Source organism: Cydia fagiglandana, chromosome 2 (assembly GCF_963556715.1).
Source record: "Cydia fagiglandana chromosome 2, ilCydFagi1.1, whole genome shotgun sequence".
NCBI lineage: Eukaryota > Metazoa > Arthropoda > Insecta > Lepidoptera > Tortricidae > Cydia > Cydia fagiglandana.
In genome coordinates, this window is record NC_085933.1 from 10,859,644 (window position 1) to 10,874,220 (window position 14,577).

General features: G+C 37.5%; 2 protein-coding genes across 2 annotated transcripts in view; both read right to left on the reverse strand.

Moving 5' to 3' along the window:
• LOC134676221 (collagen alpha chain CG42342) overlaps nt 1-14,577 on the reverse strand; it is a 466,219-nt gene that overhangs the window by 45,525 nt on the left and 406,117 nt on the right. The window lies entirely within an intron of this gene.
• On the reverse strand, nt 4,345-11,415 carry LOC134679615 (protein toll-like). The gene is made up of 9 exons (XM_063538567.1): nt 11,205-11,415; nt 9,625-10,402; nt 9,291-9,463; nt 9,082-9,212; nt 8,113-8,280; nt 7,545-7,710; nt 6,397-6,626; nt 5,463-5,621; nt 4,345-5,275 (listed from the first exon to the last, which is right to left on the reverse strand). Exons 1-9 carry the CDS (start codon nt 11,368-11,370, stop codon nt 4,598-4,600), a joined length of 2,649 nt encoding a protein of 882 aa, XP_063394637.1. The 5' UTR covers nt 11,371-11,415; the 3' UTR covers nt 4,345-4,597.

A 14,577-nucleotide genomic window follows, 5' to 3' on the forward strand; every position in this document is an offset into this window, starting at 1 on the left:
GATATATGCAATCTCGGTCGAGATCTCGATTAATATTTTGAGATCTCGAACAAGACTGAAAGTGAAATACTTTGTTTTAAGTAATATATGACCTTAGATTCATGTTGTTCAGGCAGTGCTATTATGTGTCCGGCTTAAGCTCTATTATTGTTACGTAGTTTCTAAGTCAATTTAATTTGTTGTTGTTATTTTCAAAATATAACATGAGGTACCTTAAATACGAGTAAGTAGTATGTCGGCGGCATATCGTAAAATCGTAATCCTAGGCGTATCATGAAACGCCACCATTTCCTGATCTAATATTAACCCAGGCATATCACGATCTTCCTTATGAAAGAGACGGCAGATCCATCAGAGCAATGCATTATTTGATATTCCTAGCTTCATAGCGGGCGCATTGTAAAATAATTGATCGAGAAATCATATACTCGTATTTTCAATGATTTTGTAAATGACTACAGTTATGACTACGGTTATTAGAAACCAATTACAGTATGTTTAATATTCTTTCTAATGGTATATCACCAATTGATCAGTAAAATAGAACCCGAGAAAAAATGATCAGTTGAGGTCGGTCGCCCGCCATTTACATGACGGAACAAAATTCATCATTACTTTGTTATATAATCTCATACAGCAATAAAACTTATGTTTTTGGAAAGCTAATGATATTTTTCGTATATTTTATAATAACCTTAATTACGGTAAAGTTATAATTTATTGAGTTAGACGCATGTTTTGTCAGTACTTATGCCATCCATGCACGGTAAAAAATCATATATTTTAAATATTTTGTAAATGACTACAGTTATGACTACGGTTATTATAAAACAATAATTGCACGTTTAATACTCTTTCAAACGCCATCTCACACGAACCGATCGGTCCCATAGGACTAAAGACGTGAACAAATATCAATGCTGGTCGGCCGCCCACTTTTTCCTTCCTTTTTTTCGACACGTCCCCCCCACCCCTCCATAAAATAAAAACCGGTCTATTCATATTCTGGAGACCACGAGGAACACGTCCATACCAGTTTTAGGTATTTAGAAGAGATGTCGACGAAAATCGTGAAGGAGACGACTTTTGTTTAATTTGCCTATAGACTATAGGAATATCAGAAAATCACACCTTGAGGTTTGCACAAAATGGCTGGTGTTCGCTAGGCAGATCATGAAATGTCGGCGTTTCATTATATTCCTAGGAATATCTCGATACGCCCGATTTTACGATGTCTATATGTATGGAATTCTTAGAGATTTTTGATTAAAATAACACACTTTTAGTTACTTTGTCAAATTCGATCTCGTCGAGATATTAATCCCGAAAATCTGACTGTCGAGATCTCGAAACACCCAATCTCGATTCGGATTTTTCGTGCGAGATCTCGAATCGCCAATCTTGGTGCGAGATTGCATTCCCTAGCTAGGACCTTAAATTGCTCGACAATTACGGAGCGTGACTGTACCTAAAAATTTTGTAAACCCATAACCATGCAATAAAATATTTTTGATTTTGATTTCTAATTTGAAATATTAGAATCAAAAAGTTCAAAATAGATTGTACCTATGTAACTACAAAAATGTGTTCCCTCTCAACGCAAAACCCCTTAAATTGTGTCTTAGGAGGATCTAGATATTTTCACACAAGACCGTTTATCGATAACTTCTTACATCACTAGATTATCGACATTAAATGTCGACTATTGCCCATCACTTTTCTGGCTTTGTACGTATTTAGAAACTTGACTCCGCCCCCAAATTAGTGCGATAGGGACAACTGCAGCTGAGGCGAAAAATCCTGCGTAAAAATGACAAAAATCGAGGTTTCGTAGTCCTCTTTTTCCTCCTCCAAAACTTAACCAATCGTAACCAAATTTGGAAATCTAAATGATTATGAAATTATCTGTGTCGGACCGTTTTGCTTTTTTGGCTAATTGTTATCAGTTTTGAATACCACGCCTCTCATTGCGGCATAGTCAATTAGGCCATTTTGGCCATTTTTGAAGGGCTCTAGCGCCTTAAAAAACAAAAATATCACAAAAAGCAAAACGGTCCGACACAGATACTGACAATATTAATCTGTGTTGAAAAAATCATTGCTCTAGCTTCAAAAACCACGGAGGAAAACGAGGAGTACGTTTGTATGGAGGAATGACCACTCCTGTTGGCTCTTAAGTGGGTTAGGTTAGGTTTGAACAGCGATCCTCACAGAACCGAACAAGGATTAGGTTAGGTTAGAACTGCGAGCCTTACAGAAACGAAATGCTACTTGAAAAGTGGGTTTGATTAGGTTCGAACTGCGATCCGCACCGAACCGAACTGCTATCTGAGGAGTGGGTTAGGTTAGGCTAGAACTACGACCCTCATGGCTCCTCTTCACGAGGGGCCAACGCCGGCCACTCCAAGGGACGCATTTATGCGTTAGAGGGAGCAAGTGATATTGCTATCTCATTCTACCGCATGGCTGCGTCCCTTGGAGTGGCCGGCGTTGGCCCATCCTGTAGAGGAGCCGTTATACAGAAGCGAAATGCTAGTAGAAAAGTGGGTGGTTTTACTTCCTTTTCTACATAGTGTACCATCTACAATAATCTTTCATCGGCCCCCATGGAAGTCGGTTTTTTTTTCTTAAAAATTATTATTTATAAAAAATGTAGTAGGTACAATGTTCAATTAATTCTACTTTAGTAACGGAAAAATCGCATTAACAAATGTTCGGAATTTACCTATAGACAGAGTATGCAGCGTATAACAGGTTTTACACAGTTTTGGCTTTAAAATGCCATACCTTTTGCTGTTTGTTTTCACTCAGCTAGGGGATTATATATCAACATTTTTTATGAAATAATTTTTCGTCTTTAAGCTAGTGCCTCAAACAGATCGTTAATTCAAGTTGTTTCTGCTTGAGTGGTGTGGACATTAAAAAATGCACGCCACACTCTATGCGACATGCATCTAACCTTTTATGCTGGACTAGGAAAGGTATTTGTTTTGATATTTAAAATATTCAAGATATTTAAAAATGAGATGTAGAATTACAACCAGTACTTATCCTGTACAATTCGGAAATATTTTAATTTTTGCTATATCTGTTAGTAATATGAAGCCGCATTCAGTGCTGTATAGTTATTCAAATATTTTATGAATCTATTTTTAATGTATGATTCTTTGTTTTTTTATAAACCTTACCTACTGATTAAATATACCATTACCACTTGTGTCTAAGTCTAATGTAGGTACGGTATAATAATAAATATAATAATTATGGAGAATAACATTCCTATCTTCTTGCCCGTAACTCCAACCTCTGAACATCTTCAAGTGAAATAATATATGATATGTCTCGGCCTAGGCATAATCGTATAATTAAAAGATTAAACGAACTTACCTGTAAGTTAAGTTCTATCTGTATTATACGATATGCCTAGCCCGAGACAGGAGGCACCCTCCCTCCCTGTACATTCCTGACAGTAATGTTTTCCCATTTATTGGAAGTTGGAGTTCACAGGCAAGGCTCAGTGATTGCAGGAGTGCTCTAAAAGTAATGAAGTTGTCAGCGGTGTCATCGAGTTTTAAGTTTTTATTTGCGGCCAACTCTCTGAATATCACGTGAAAAGGTGGCTTCTTCAAGTGAAATAATATATGATATGTCTCGGGCTAGGCATATCGTATAATACAGATAGAACTTCACTTACAGGTAAGTTCGTTTAATCTTTTAATTATACAATAATATACAAGTAGCTTGCATTTAGTAATTTATTTAAAAACAGCCTATAAACTAAACAGGATCATCACTTAAAAATAAATGAAGCAGATAGAGTTAGACCAAGATAAGTCTACAACGATTTTGATAGCACAGAGTGCAAGTGTTATTTTAAACGTCAAACTTCTATGAAATTATGTCGTATAAATTTAATAACATTTGGACTGCATGTGCTATCAAAATTGTAGCATACTTATCTTGCTCTAATTCAATATAAAAACAAACTAAAACAAACAACAAATATATTACATATGACAAAAAGACAGGATAACAAATCTATTTATCAACTATAGTTAACTAAACAGTTTACATAGTTTAAGTTTTATTTCAGTTGAATTTTGCCCTGCAAATTATACCGGGTGCAAAGGTATTCCACTTGCCGCGTTACCACATTGCATGGCAATGGGTAACCTTCGCGGCAGGTCGTCTTCCTAATTCTGTGCCCCGCCCCGCCTCCCTTATAAACTAAATGGTTCAAATATTATAGTTACGTCAGGCTCAAAATATTAACTTCTAAATTTATATTTTGTATCAAGGTGAGTCTTTAGGATTGAAGAAGATTAAAACAACAAAGGTCTACACAACTTTTAACAAAAGTAGTATCAATTTATTATAGAAATATGTAAAAACTTTCGTACGTTTATTTCTAAGACGCATAAGTTGAACGTAACAAGGTAAATAAATATAAAGGAAGCTAGAACAAAGCTTCCAACAACACCTATCCTATTTACCTGTCTTTAAAGGGCAATGTGACTTATACTGACTAGAAGTAAATAACAAACTACTATGTATGTTACATTGCTAGTTCTATTTAAAGATACAAGAATCAGGATGGCTACGCAATTTTGTGGTCAACAACTTGAAATTTAGGCTTTCCAAGGAACTTGGATAAGTTTACCCAAAAATTTTCTTCATGCCAATCAATGTAAGTGTGGTGTTTAATGTAGTACCTCAGATCAGGTGGCAGCGTGCCCAATGTCTCTTTACTAAAGTTGTATAGGACGACTACCACTTTAGATGTTTGATACTTCAAAGCATGTGTATGTGCGTAGCGAAACTCGTGTTCCATCCACTTGGACTGCATAAAATGATTTGAAACAAGCACAAGTGTTCGACGTGCTTTCTGGACTGCCTCCACGATTTGACTTAATATAGGATCGCCTGGTTCAAAATCACGATTGTGTTCTATAGTAGAATAACCTCGTTCTTCAAGATATTTTTTTATAATATTCATTTGCTCTAAATTTTCGTGGCAATATGACAAGAAAACATCTTTTTCCTTTTCAATGTCATCATTAACTCTAAAGATATAGCGACGGCAACAATTCAATTTGAAAAGAACTTGTCTTATTTGTAGTTTGCAAAAGTGCAATAGCAATCCAATCGCTAACACAAATAGCAGCAGACATCCCAGGCCCAGTGCTAGGGGCCAAAATGGGAAGCATAGCCCACTTTTCATTTTTTCCATTACGTGAATATTATCAGCGCATAAAGCTTCTTTCCAATCACGCACCTGAAACAGCATTAAAAAATGTGGATCATATAAAAAATGTAAATAACAAAAACACTTTTTAATGAAATTATCGTAATATTTGAATGATTAACGTACAAATACAAAACTATTCAGTTGTAAAGTGAAAATGTCAAGTACGCTATCTTCCGTGTGATAAATCAGGAAACATTTATATAAAATGATATACCGCTTTACTACTCGCTAGAAGCTCGTAAGCTGGCACGTCGGAGCAGTTACAATCAAATCTGTTGCCTTTGAGCTCGACGCGGATTGTCTCTTCAGCGATTAGCCTCCGAGCAGCACTCTCCGAGATATGCTGAATCCTGTTGTAGCTAACATCTAATTCCTGGAAACCAATACGAGTTGTACTTACTTAAATACTTGATAGCTAAAATAAAACTATGAAAATATAAGCATTTGTAAACATGAACGGGACATTTTGAATCTGAATAATGAATAATTATTGTACATATATGTAAAATAAGATGGAAATGATTAATAAAATAATTCCGACTATAACCAATAAAAGAAAACAACTCCAAAGCATGAAAATTTGCCTTGCCACTTTAGTGGATAAAATGCAACTTTGCTGTTTTTGAGGAATCAAAAGATCGGTATCGTCTTGTGTCGTCCCATTCGTTTTTCGTCAAGTTCTTAAATTAGTCCTATTCTGCTTTTGTCACTCATTCTACATTTGTCACAATCGTCGGTGGCTATCAATGTAGAATGAGTGACGAAAGCAGAATAGGACTAATTTAAGAACTTGACCAAAAACGAATGGGACGACCCAAGACGATACCAAAAGATCGTCTATGATCAGGGAACTTAGAGAAAATTATGATTTTAATATACATCTCACAGAGCTGTAGACCTCGCGAGCACAGCTTAAATTAAAACTGAATAAATGTATTAAATCTAAATCTTCGACAAAAAAATTACTTATTTAAGCTACGCATTTGTCGTTAGTTTTTATATGCAAAAAAATATATTTAACCTGCTCACAAAATTTTACGTAAATTGGTTGAAAATTGTGACCTGTAGAGGAGCCCATCCGGGGAGAAAATCCGGACAAACATACGAAAGCATTTTTGCCCAAGCCAAATATTACTGATCGAACTAACAAGCATATTAGCTACATCCGAGCCGTCAAGTCTACTGATGCTGTTATTGGGTGCGTGTAGCTCCAGCAGGACATCAATGTTGGTCGGCACGGCAGCCAGCGTGCCGGGTGCCGCGTACAGCACCAGCGGGAAGTCCCGGCTCGACGCCGGCCAGCGAGGTTCCAGCGGTAGAGCCCCCTGGCATTTCACAACTGTTGCATTGTCGCGCAGCCGCTTGGAACATGTACATTCTGCGAAGGATACCACGCATTTGAACCATCGGTTTACCTTTACACTTATATTTAATATGCATTGACATATATCTCAGGACTGGCCTTATGGGCAATAAGAATGGGGCACGAATGGGGCCAGTACAGCGGTGTGACATGGGGCCAAATTCGACACGTACATCTGTCAGATTTCGCATCCATGTCAAATCAACAGTTAATTTTATTGCATACTGAGTGTTGATTCCATCAACGGTGGATAATATCATTTGGTACAACCAAAACCATCCAAAACTCAACTCTAAACTAAGGGTGGTTCGGTTTGGTTTGCTTGTCACCCTAACTGTGGATTGTTAACGTCAAATTTTGACATTGTACGTATTCGAGAACTTATGATTTTTCCCACATCAACGGGAGATCAACACGATACGTCAAACGTCGCTTGTCGAATACCACCCATGGCTACAACGCGATTGGTTGATGAGTTCGCATGACGCGCGCGATTTTTAGTGCCCGTAAGGCCAGTCCTTAGTTACACATAATGTTATTCATTGCACTTGTAAAGTAATAGTAAAGAAGAAGAAGAAAACACGCACTCACCACACCGGATGCCGCCTACACAACCGTAGGCACGACGCACACGCCAGCCTAAGCTGCCGGTCGCCTTCCCTGAGTCCCTGATGCCCGGCCCCGCTCAAACGGTATCACCGGGCTAGGGGTCGCGGGGTCGGATAAACGGCCGGTAGCGAGAAAGCTGGCCCACAGTGGACACACAGCCGTCCCCAAAATGACGAGCGACTGACCGCCCCACAAGGTGGGGCGCGACCCGAGACAGCCTCCGCAGCCGGAAGGCGGAAGAGGCCTCTCGCACCCCCTCAAAAAGGTGCCGAATGACTACACTACTACTGTAAAGTAATAGTAAAGTTTTTTTTTTTCTAGTACCTGGTAAGCAATCACGGCCGCTGTACGGACATAAACGATCGGTATCGTGGTTGCTATTGCTAGGCATCAACCACAGTGGGCAGTCACGAAGAGCCTCTTGCAGCAAGTACCCGCCATGATCACATCTCACATCACTCATTTCGATAGTTACCAGTACCTTTGCTCGCTGTAAGGAAAATATATATATTTTTTAATTTGTTTAACTACCTAACTTAAATGTGTGTTTTTGAAATATTTGAAACTGTGGGAACGATACGTAGTACTAATAGGCCCCCATCTTGGCTAAAGCGACATTTTTTCCGATGTTATAGCTATATATGTAGTTTACATGGCTCGATTAATTTAAATTTTAAAACATTTTATTAAGGGCCACTCGCGTTACCCAACTAACTCGGAGTTTATACATTTAGGTACACAAAGTTAATCTCTTCTGTATAAATGGTTATTATTATTATTATAAGTGGCCCTAAGAACAATAAGCAAAAGACCTGTATTGAATAGAAATTAAAATTTAGGGACATATCTAAGATTTGTTAGTTTTAGGCATTTATGTAACCTTTCTACTTACCGTTCGATTGTTAGAGTCTTTTTGAACAGAGTCGTTGTGACATTGTAGTTTATCGGTACTCGATACTTTTACAATGCGTAAATTGGGATTGTTAGTCAGGTCTAACATCACCGGCTGCGCTGCCGCCGTTGGCCCGATAATAGCTCTTTTCATAATCAGATCATTGTACTGCAATATAAAAATCACACAACAATAATTGATGTTTTTATTTTACAAATGTTTATCATAATTGCGAATTATAATTTGATAAATTAATGTTATTCGTAATCAGCAAAACACATAACAAATTAATTTATTTAATAATTAGGTATTTAAAAATCGGCCAAGTGCATATGTAATGAAAAAATAATAAATTAAGCATGCGAATTCCATTAAATTCAGTTTAGGTTAAAAGATGAGGATTGCGACCCTGACAAGATGTAGGTCGGTACCTAGTGTTATTTCAGTAATTTGTACATGTAGGTTAGGTTAAAACTGCTGCCCCAACGAACAGGCACTGCTATCTCTACTACTTGTCAGTAAAATATGTACTCACAAAATATACAACTGCGAATCCAAAAATAGAATTTTATCAAATAGCTACGAGGAACATAATGATATATGTACCAATATGTACTTGTAGAGTCTGTTCGGAAAAAGAAAAGGCGTCTTAGAATGTATTGGTTCCATACATTCCACGAATCTTCTCTTTCCACACAAATAACACCAGGAGGATTTATTCCTTAAGGATTTAAATCCAGAAGGATTTGACAAATTAACATTTTGGTACAGCTACAACAATTTTTTTTTTTATATTTTTTTCCGTAAATATAAGTTCCAAAATTTGGTAAATCTTTATAAACAAGCGTTCAAAATGTTCACATAAGTAGGTATTCCTATTTTCTTAACAACAAAGTTGTAATCAAATCATCGTGCCCGCTTAGCTGTTTCTGTTGCTGCGTACCTAAGCGCTGTAATGAATAAACTCACAGTAAGATCTCCAATGTTGTTATTTTGAAGTTCAATCTGCATCAGCTCGTCGTTTTCGACCCATTCTGGACAGATTCGGGTTGCATTCGTTTTGACCAATTCCAAATGCTGCAGCGACTTTGGCCACTTTGCTGTAAAGCGTTAAATTTTGCTGTATTGTCATAGCTATATATGGCCTACATGATGTTACACACCGATATGTATCTCACATTCAGCAGAAATTACATCAGCATCACCGCACAGTGAGCCCAGTGGGTTGTAACTGGCCACGAGCTTCTGCAGACGTGGCAGCGAAGACACTGCGTCTAGAACAGTAGCACCGTCCAAGTTGTTGTCTGTTAGGTCCAGCTTCGCCAGCCATTGCAGCGGTGAAAATATGCCTCTGTAACATACGTAACTAACTTTTGATATGAATCCTGTATGGCCTTTTATTTGAAGGCACGCGTTAAATGTTTGTTGAATTGAAACTAGACTATGTAAAACTACAAGTAGAACAGTGAAATTGATGCTCACATTGCTTTATGTGTAGGTATATATACGCACCTTGGTACGGTCAGCTTATGGTGTTTTATGGTAAGATGGGTTAGATTTGCTCCCTTGAACACATTATACGATAGATTATTAAGCCCACAATACTGGAGATCAAGACTCTTAATAGAAGAGCCATTTAACTTCCCAGTTAAGCTGCTTGAATTTAGCGGTACGTCTATTAAAGTTAGGTTTGTCAAGTTTCGTAACGATATATTAAATGTAGGTAGAATTAAGGGCTCGGCTCCATCATTGGGGCTTTCTTGGATGAACAGAGTTTTCAATGAGAGTAACCGCTCCAACCAAGCGCTGCCGTTCCCTAGCTTGCTTACTGCAGCTGGCACTTGCGCGTACTCTAGATCTAGGGTCTCTAACTTATCAGGGAATTGTATAAATGCTTGCACATCCGGAATCACATTTTTAAGCCTTAACGTGAGTAGTTCTGCAACACCGCTAACGAAATCTTGTGACGGTCGTAGTGGGTTTTCACTGCCATCGTTCTCAATTATAAGTTTGTTTATTGGCATATCACGCAAATGATGTCCCTGTAATCTAGGTTCCGCGGGTTGTCTAGTGAGCCGTAGTGTCTTAGTCAGAGTGATATTCCATAATTTAAATATGTCGTAATATGACATATTCCGGTCGGGAGCTTTACAATTGTAGATTTCGACTTCTTCCACATCATCTTGTTCAGTCAGGACTGGTAGGTTGTCAATTAATGAAAGTGGTATCTTTTTGCACCTCAGGAAGTATTTTTCCGATGGCCTGTATACGATTTCTATAAGATTAGATCCTGCAACGGAAAGTATTTAAGGTTGGTCAAGAAAGGATTGGGATGTAATAATACCTATTTTGTCTGAAAGTTCGGACTTTTAGTTTGCGTTGCTAAGTTTTATTGTATTGGAAGTAGAGGAACCTTCCAAAAATGTTTTAGGACAATTTTATACAGATCAACTACCCAAATCAAAGATTCATTGACTTTATAAGGTGTGTAAGTGTAGCCTAAGAAAAATGTCAGCGCAATTGAGCGCCATCCACAATGATGTTAACTTTTAACCAAGAATTTGCCTTGTCTAGTTACACACCTAATAGGTACAACCAATAAATTTTTTAGTTTGGGGCTAAGTCGATTTATATAAAATTTTGTTCAAATAATATTCGTAATAAACATACAAACTAACAAATGCCCTTACAGCGATTTTAATTCAAACAAACTAGACTTGCAGTTTCGCCGGCAGGGTCACTATCGACTAAGAAGCCGTTGAATAGATGTCCATTGGCTATGTGCGAATTTGGTGGTGTCCTGCGAGTCATGCACGTAGCGAATATCAACCACTAGGTACCCTGAAGCTGATGTAGCTGGAGGATGACAATTGTTTATCGACAAACGCCAATAAAAGTAAAAAAAAATACAGGATATTACATTTTAAGTTACAATTTTCTGCGTTTTCCATAAAGAACCGTCATTAAGCCACTGATAGAGTCTGTGCGGAAAGCGAAGAGTCGTGAAATTTAGGATAGCCCATATATTCTACGACTTCTCTTTCCGCACCGACCGATCAATAATCAATCAAAAGTACACAACATTCGCTCACCATTGATCAAGTAGTAGAATGAGTCTGTCGAAGACTTTTCTTTTAAATAAGCACAGGTGCTGTTTTTGGGACAGACGGCGGGTGGGTGGTCCACATCGTAACCTCTAGCAGTTCCCAAGCTTGCCAACAACACTGACACGATCACTGCACTCAATACGCGTCGCATGGTAGCTCGCACAAGTTACAAAATGAGGAAATATTGGCGATATTAAATCAGTCATCAGGTGAATGAAGTCACTTTGGTAGTACGTACCTAATTTTTATACATATGGTAATATAACACACCGTAGCCAATTCCATATATTTAACACAATCTTGGACATAGCGCCATTTTCGAAAGTGCATGATATGACACTAGTAAATCCCATACGAAATGACTTCTCATCTACAAAGGACTCCTACCATTAACGTATAATATCTAAAAACTGGCCTTTACGGGCAATAAGAATGGGGCCAGTACAGCGGTGTGACACCGTTACAACCCGATTGATTGATGAGTTCGCATCACGCGCGCGATTGGTCGCAACTAGTTGCGTTAGACTGCACGATTGGCTCGAATTCGTGAGTGATACCGCTGAACTAGTACCATTTTCAGAGCCCGTAAGGCCCGTCCTTAGATATTATACGTCAATGACTCCTACACAATTTCTATAGAAATTATGCCGCATATTGACAGCTTGAAATGGCGGCGTTTCATAATATGCCTAACCGCACCATGTCTTGTGTTACGCGTTGTTAAGAGTGAAATTTTGTAGATTGTTAACTTGTAGATCTGAAATGTATGTAATATTTGTGCATGATGTAACACATTATCTACATCGTAACATTGTGGACTTGCACACCTAAAGTATTTTGTGATAGAGCCCAGTCACTAGGCTTGTTTATAAATTTCAAAAATGTATAATCCTAATACGCAAATTCGGGGCCTGCAATGCAATGTGGACGAGGTACCTAGCTGTTTTATCAAAGTAAAGGTCATCGGCTATTAAACGAGGTGCCATAACACCGCGAGGCTATCCATTTACGACTCTCGACGGATTGTCTGTGAACGTGTTAAAATAGTGTACATCTTTCTTATTATGGTTGTAATCATGCTGAAATGATAAAATGTTAAAACTTAATAGTCACCCGAGAAAAATAAAAAATTGTACTGGTAACCATGGTAATTCTAGGTTTAACTGGTAAACTCCTAGTTAGTGGGATGGCGTAAGTGGCGCTGTCTGCCACGGCTTAGACTTACGACACTATAGGTAGGTACATTATCAAATTATGTAGGTATACGAATTTCGGAAATACCTAATGTTTTAAAAGACATCGAGTCTTTACAACAAAAATGTTTTTCTTGTTATCAAAATTAGGTAGGTACTACAAGTAAGTACCCAAATTTGCCTTTTACTCTGTTCGTATTTTGCATATTACTTACACAATTTTATTACAACCACATTAAGATTCGTATTTTTTTTTGACACACAATAGGTATAATAAAATATTAACATTATTCGCAATAAGATCACGGCTCTGACGCGTGAATTGTTATTTTAATATCGGGTTTATCGCGGGGCAAGTGGCGGGCGGCCAGCCCTCTCGACGGGAGTATTTTAACTAAACGAATATGTCGAATATCGTAAGGGGAGCGCGTAAATACGGAGTACTTAGTAAGGAAAAGATAGAATAAAAATAAATCTTTCCAATATCACCTACCAAAATATATTCATAATACTACGCCTATATACAGAACAGTGTGGTGTATTCCATATTTAGACCAAGTCGTAAGGTATTGAAGAGGACTAATTTTCAAATGTTTTAGGGTCTTTGTGACATAAAATATATATAGACACGGTTAGAATACTACATCAAGTTCTGTAACTTGATTGGCCTGTGCCAATACGAACGTGCACTGACGATAATGACATGAATCATCATCATGATGATACCAATGCGGTTCGAATTGGCTTGTTAGTTTAAGCAAAGCGCAAGGTAATTACCTCGCCTGAAATCTCAAAGTACAACCAAATAATGTTCCTTATTTTAAAAAAGGAAGCTAAAAATGGTTGCAAAGTATTTTTTTCTACATTTTTAGAATGGTTATAAGATACTCACATAAGTAATAGGTACCTAAAAACCAAAATTTGTCTATGCTAAAATATGCATACAAGTGATAGTCTTACCCGGTGATAGTCTTATCCCACCTTACCTTTTTCTGTTACGCTGTTATGTGTTATCTGTTACGCTGTCAGGTTTTAGACTAGTGCTCATTAGCACATACTCGCATGCGAGTTTATGTAGATACATTGCCGACTATTGAGGTTACATCCAACTCCGCCCACCGATCAAATACCGCAATGTAATGAAACTCGCATGGTCGTGAATCAATAGCGGTGACTGGTGACAGAATCCACTTTTTTATTTGATTGTGTTTTCCTCTAATTTTATGAGTCACATTTAAGCTAATACGTACCAAATTAAAATTGGGTTCGAGATAGATATAAAACGAAAATTTTAAATTGTTACGTTCATATAGAGTCTCCTCTACCTAACAAAACAACGGCAACGTTTTAGCCGAGTTCAATTCAAAATTCAGACAACACCCGTGAACTTGTCATTTCTTCAACCAAAAAGGTAACCCTTGACACTGATAGATCAGATCCTTAACTAATCAGCCGGCCTAGCCAAGGTTACAATCGCTATCACTTCGACAACGAAAAGCATTGTCTCCCTATCACTCTTCCTTATTAGTGTGACAGTGACAGTTGCGTTTCGATCGCTACAGAGCGTAAGCGATTGGCATCTTGGCTACGCGGCCTGGATCTAGTAATTCATAACCTGTTATTAAAATCAGGATACGCCTGTTAGACTTTGATAGGTATATCTAAGAGTGAACTCGAAAAAGAATTATTCCTTTCCATAACCGATTTTAATATAGTATTTCAGTTTAGCTTGGTGTCATTAAAGGACAAATGGTAAAAAGTTATTGTTAGTAAAATAAAACAATAAAAAAGTAAACGTGATACTAATTCGATTTATTTACAGATGAAGTACAAATTAATACAAAACGAATTATTTACTTACACCTATAATTTCTAACGTCAGAATACATTACAGAACAGAGTTATTAGGCCGGTCATATTTAACACAAAAAAATGCTAAATTCGCAAGCTAACGGCTAGTTCTGATTTTTTAATAAGTTGTTAGGATCACTACCAGCATTGTAAATCCAAGTTTGCAGCTTCGAAAGACCTGTGCTAACTTTGCACCACTCGAAAAACCGCGAAATTTTCATACTTTGTTTGGTATTCTCAATATAGCTCCTAAACTATTAATTTTTTATCAAAAACGTCTATGAACAAACTAAAGTTAACTAAAATTGTTACAA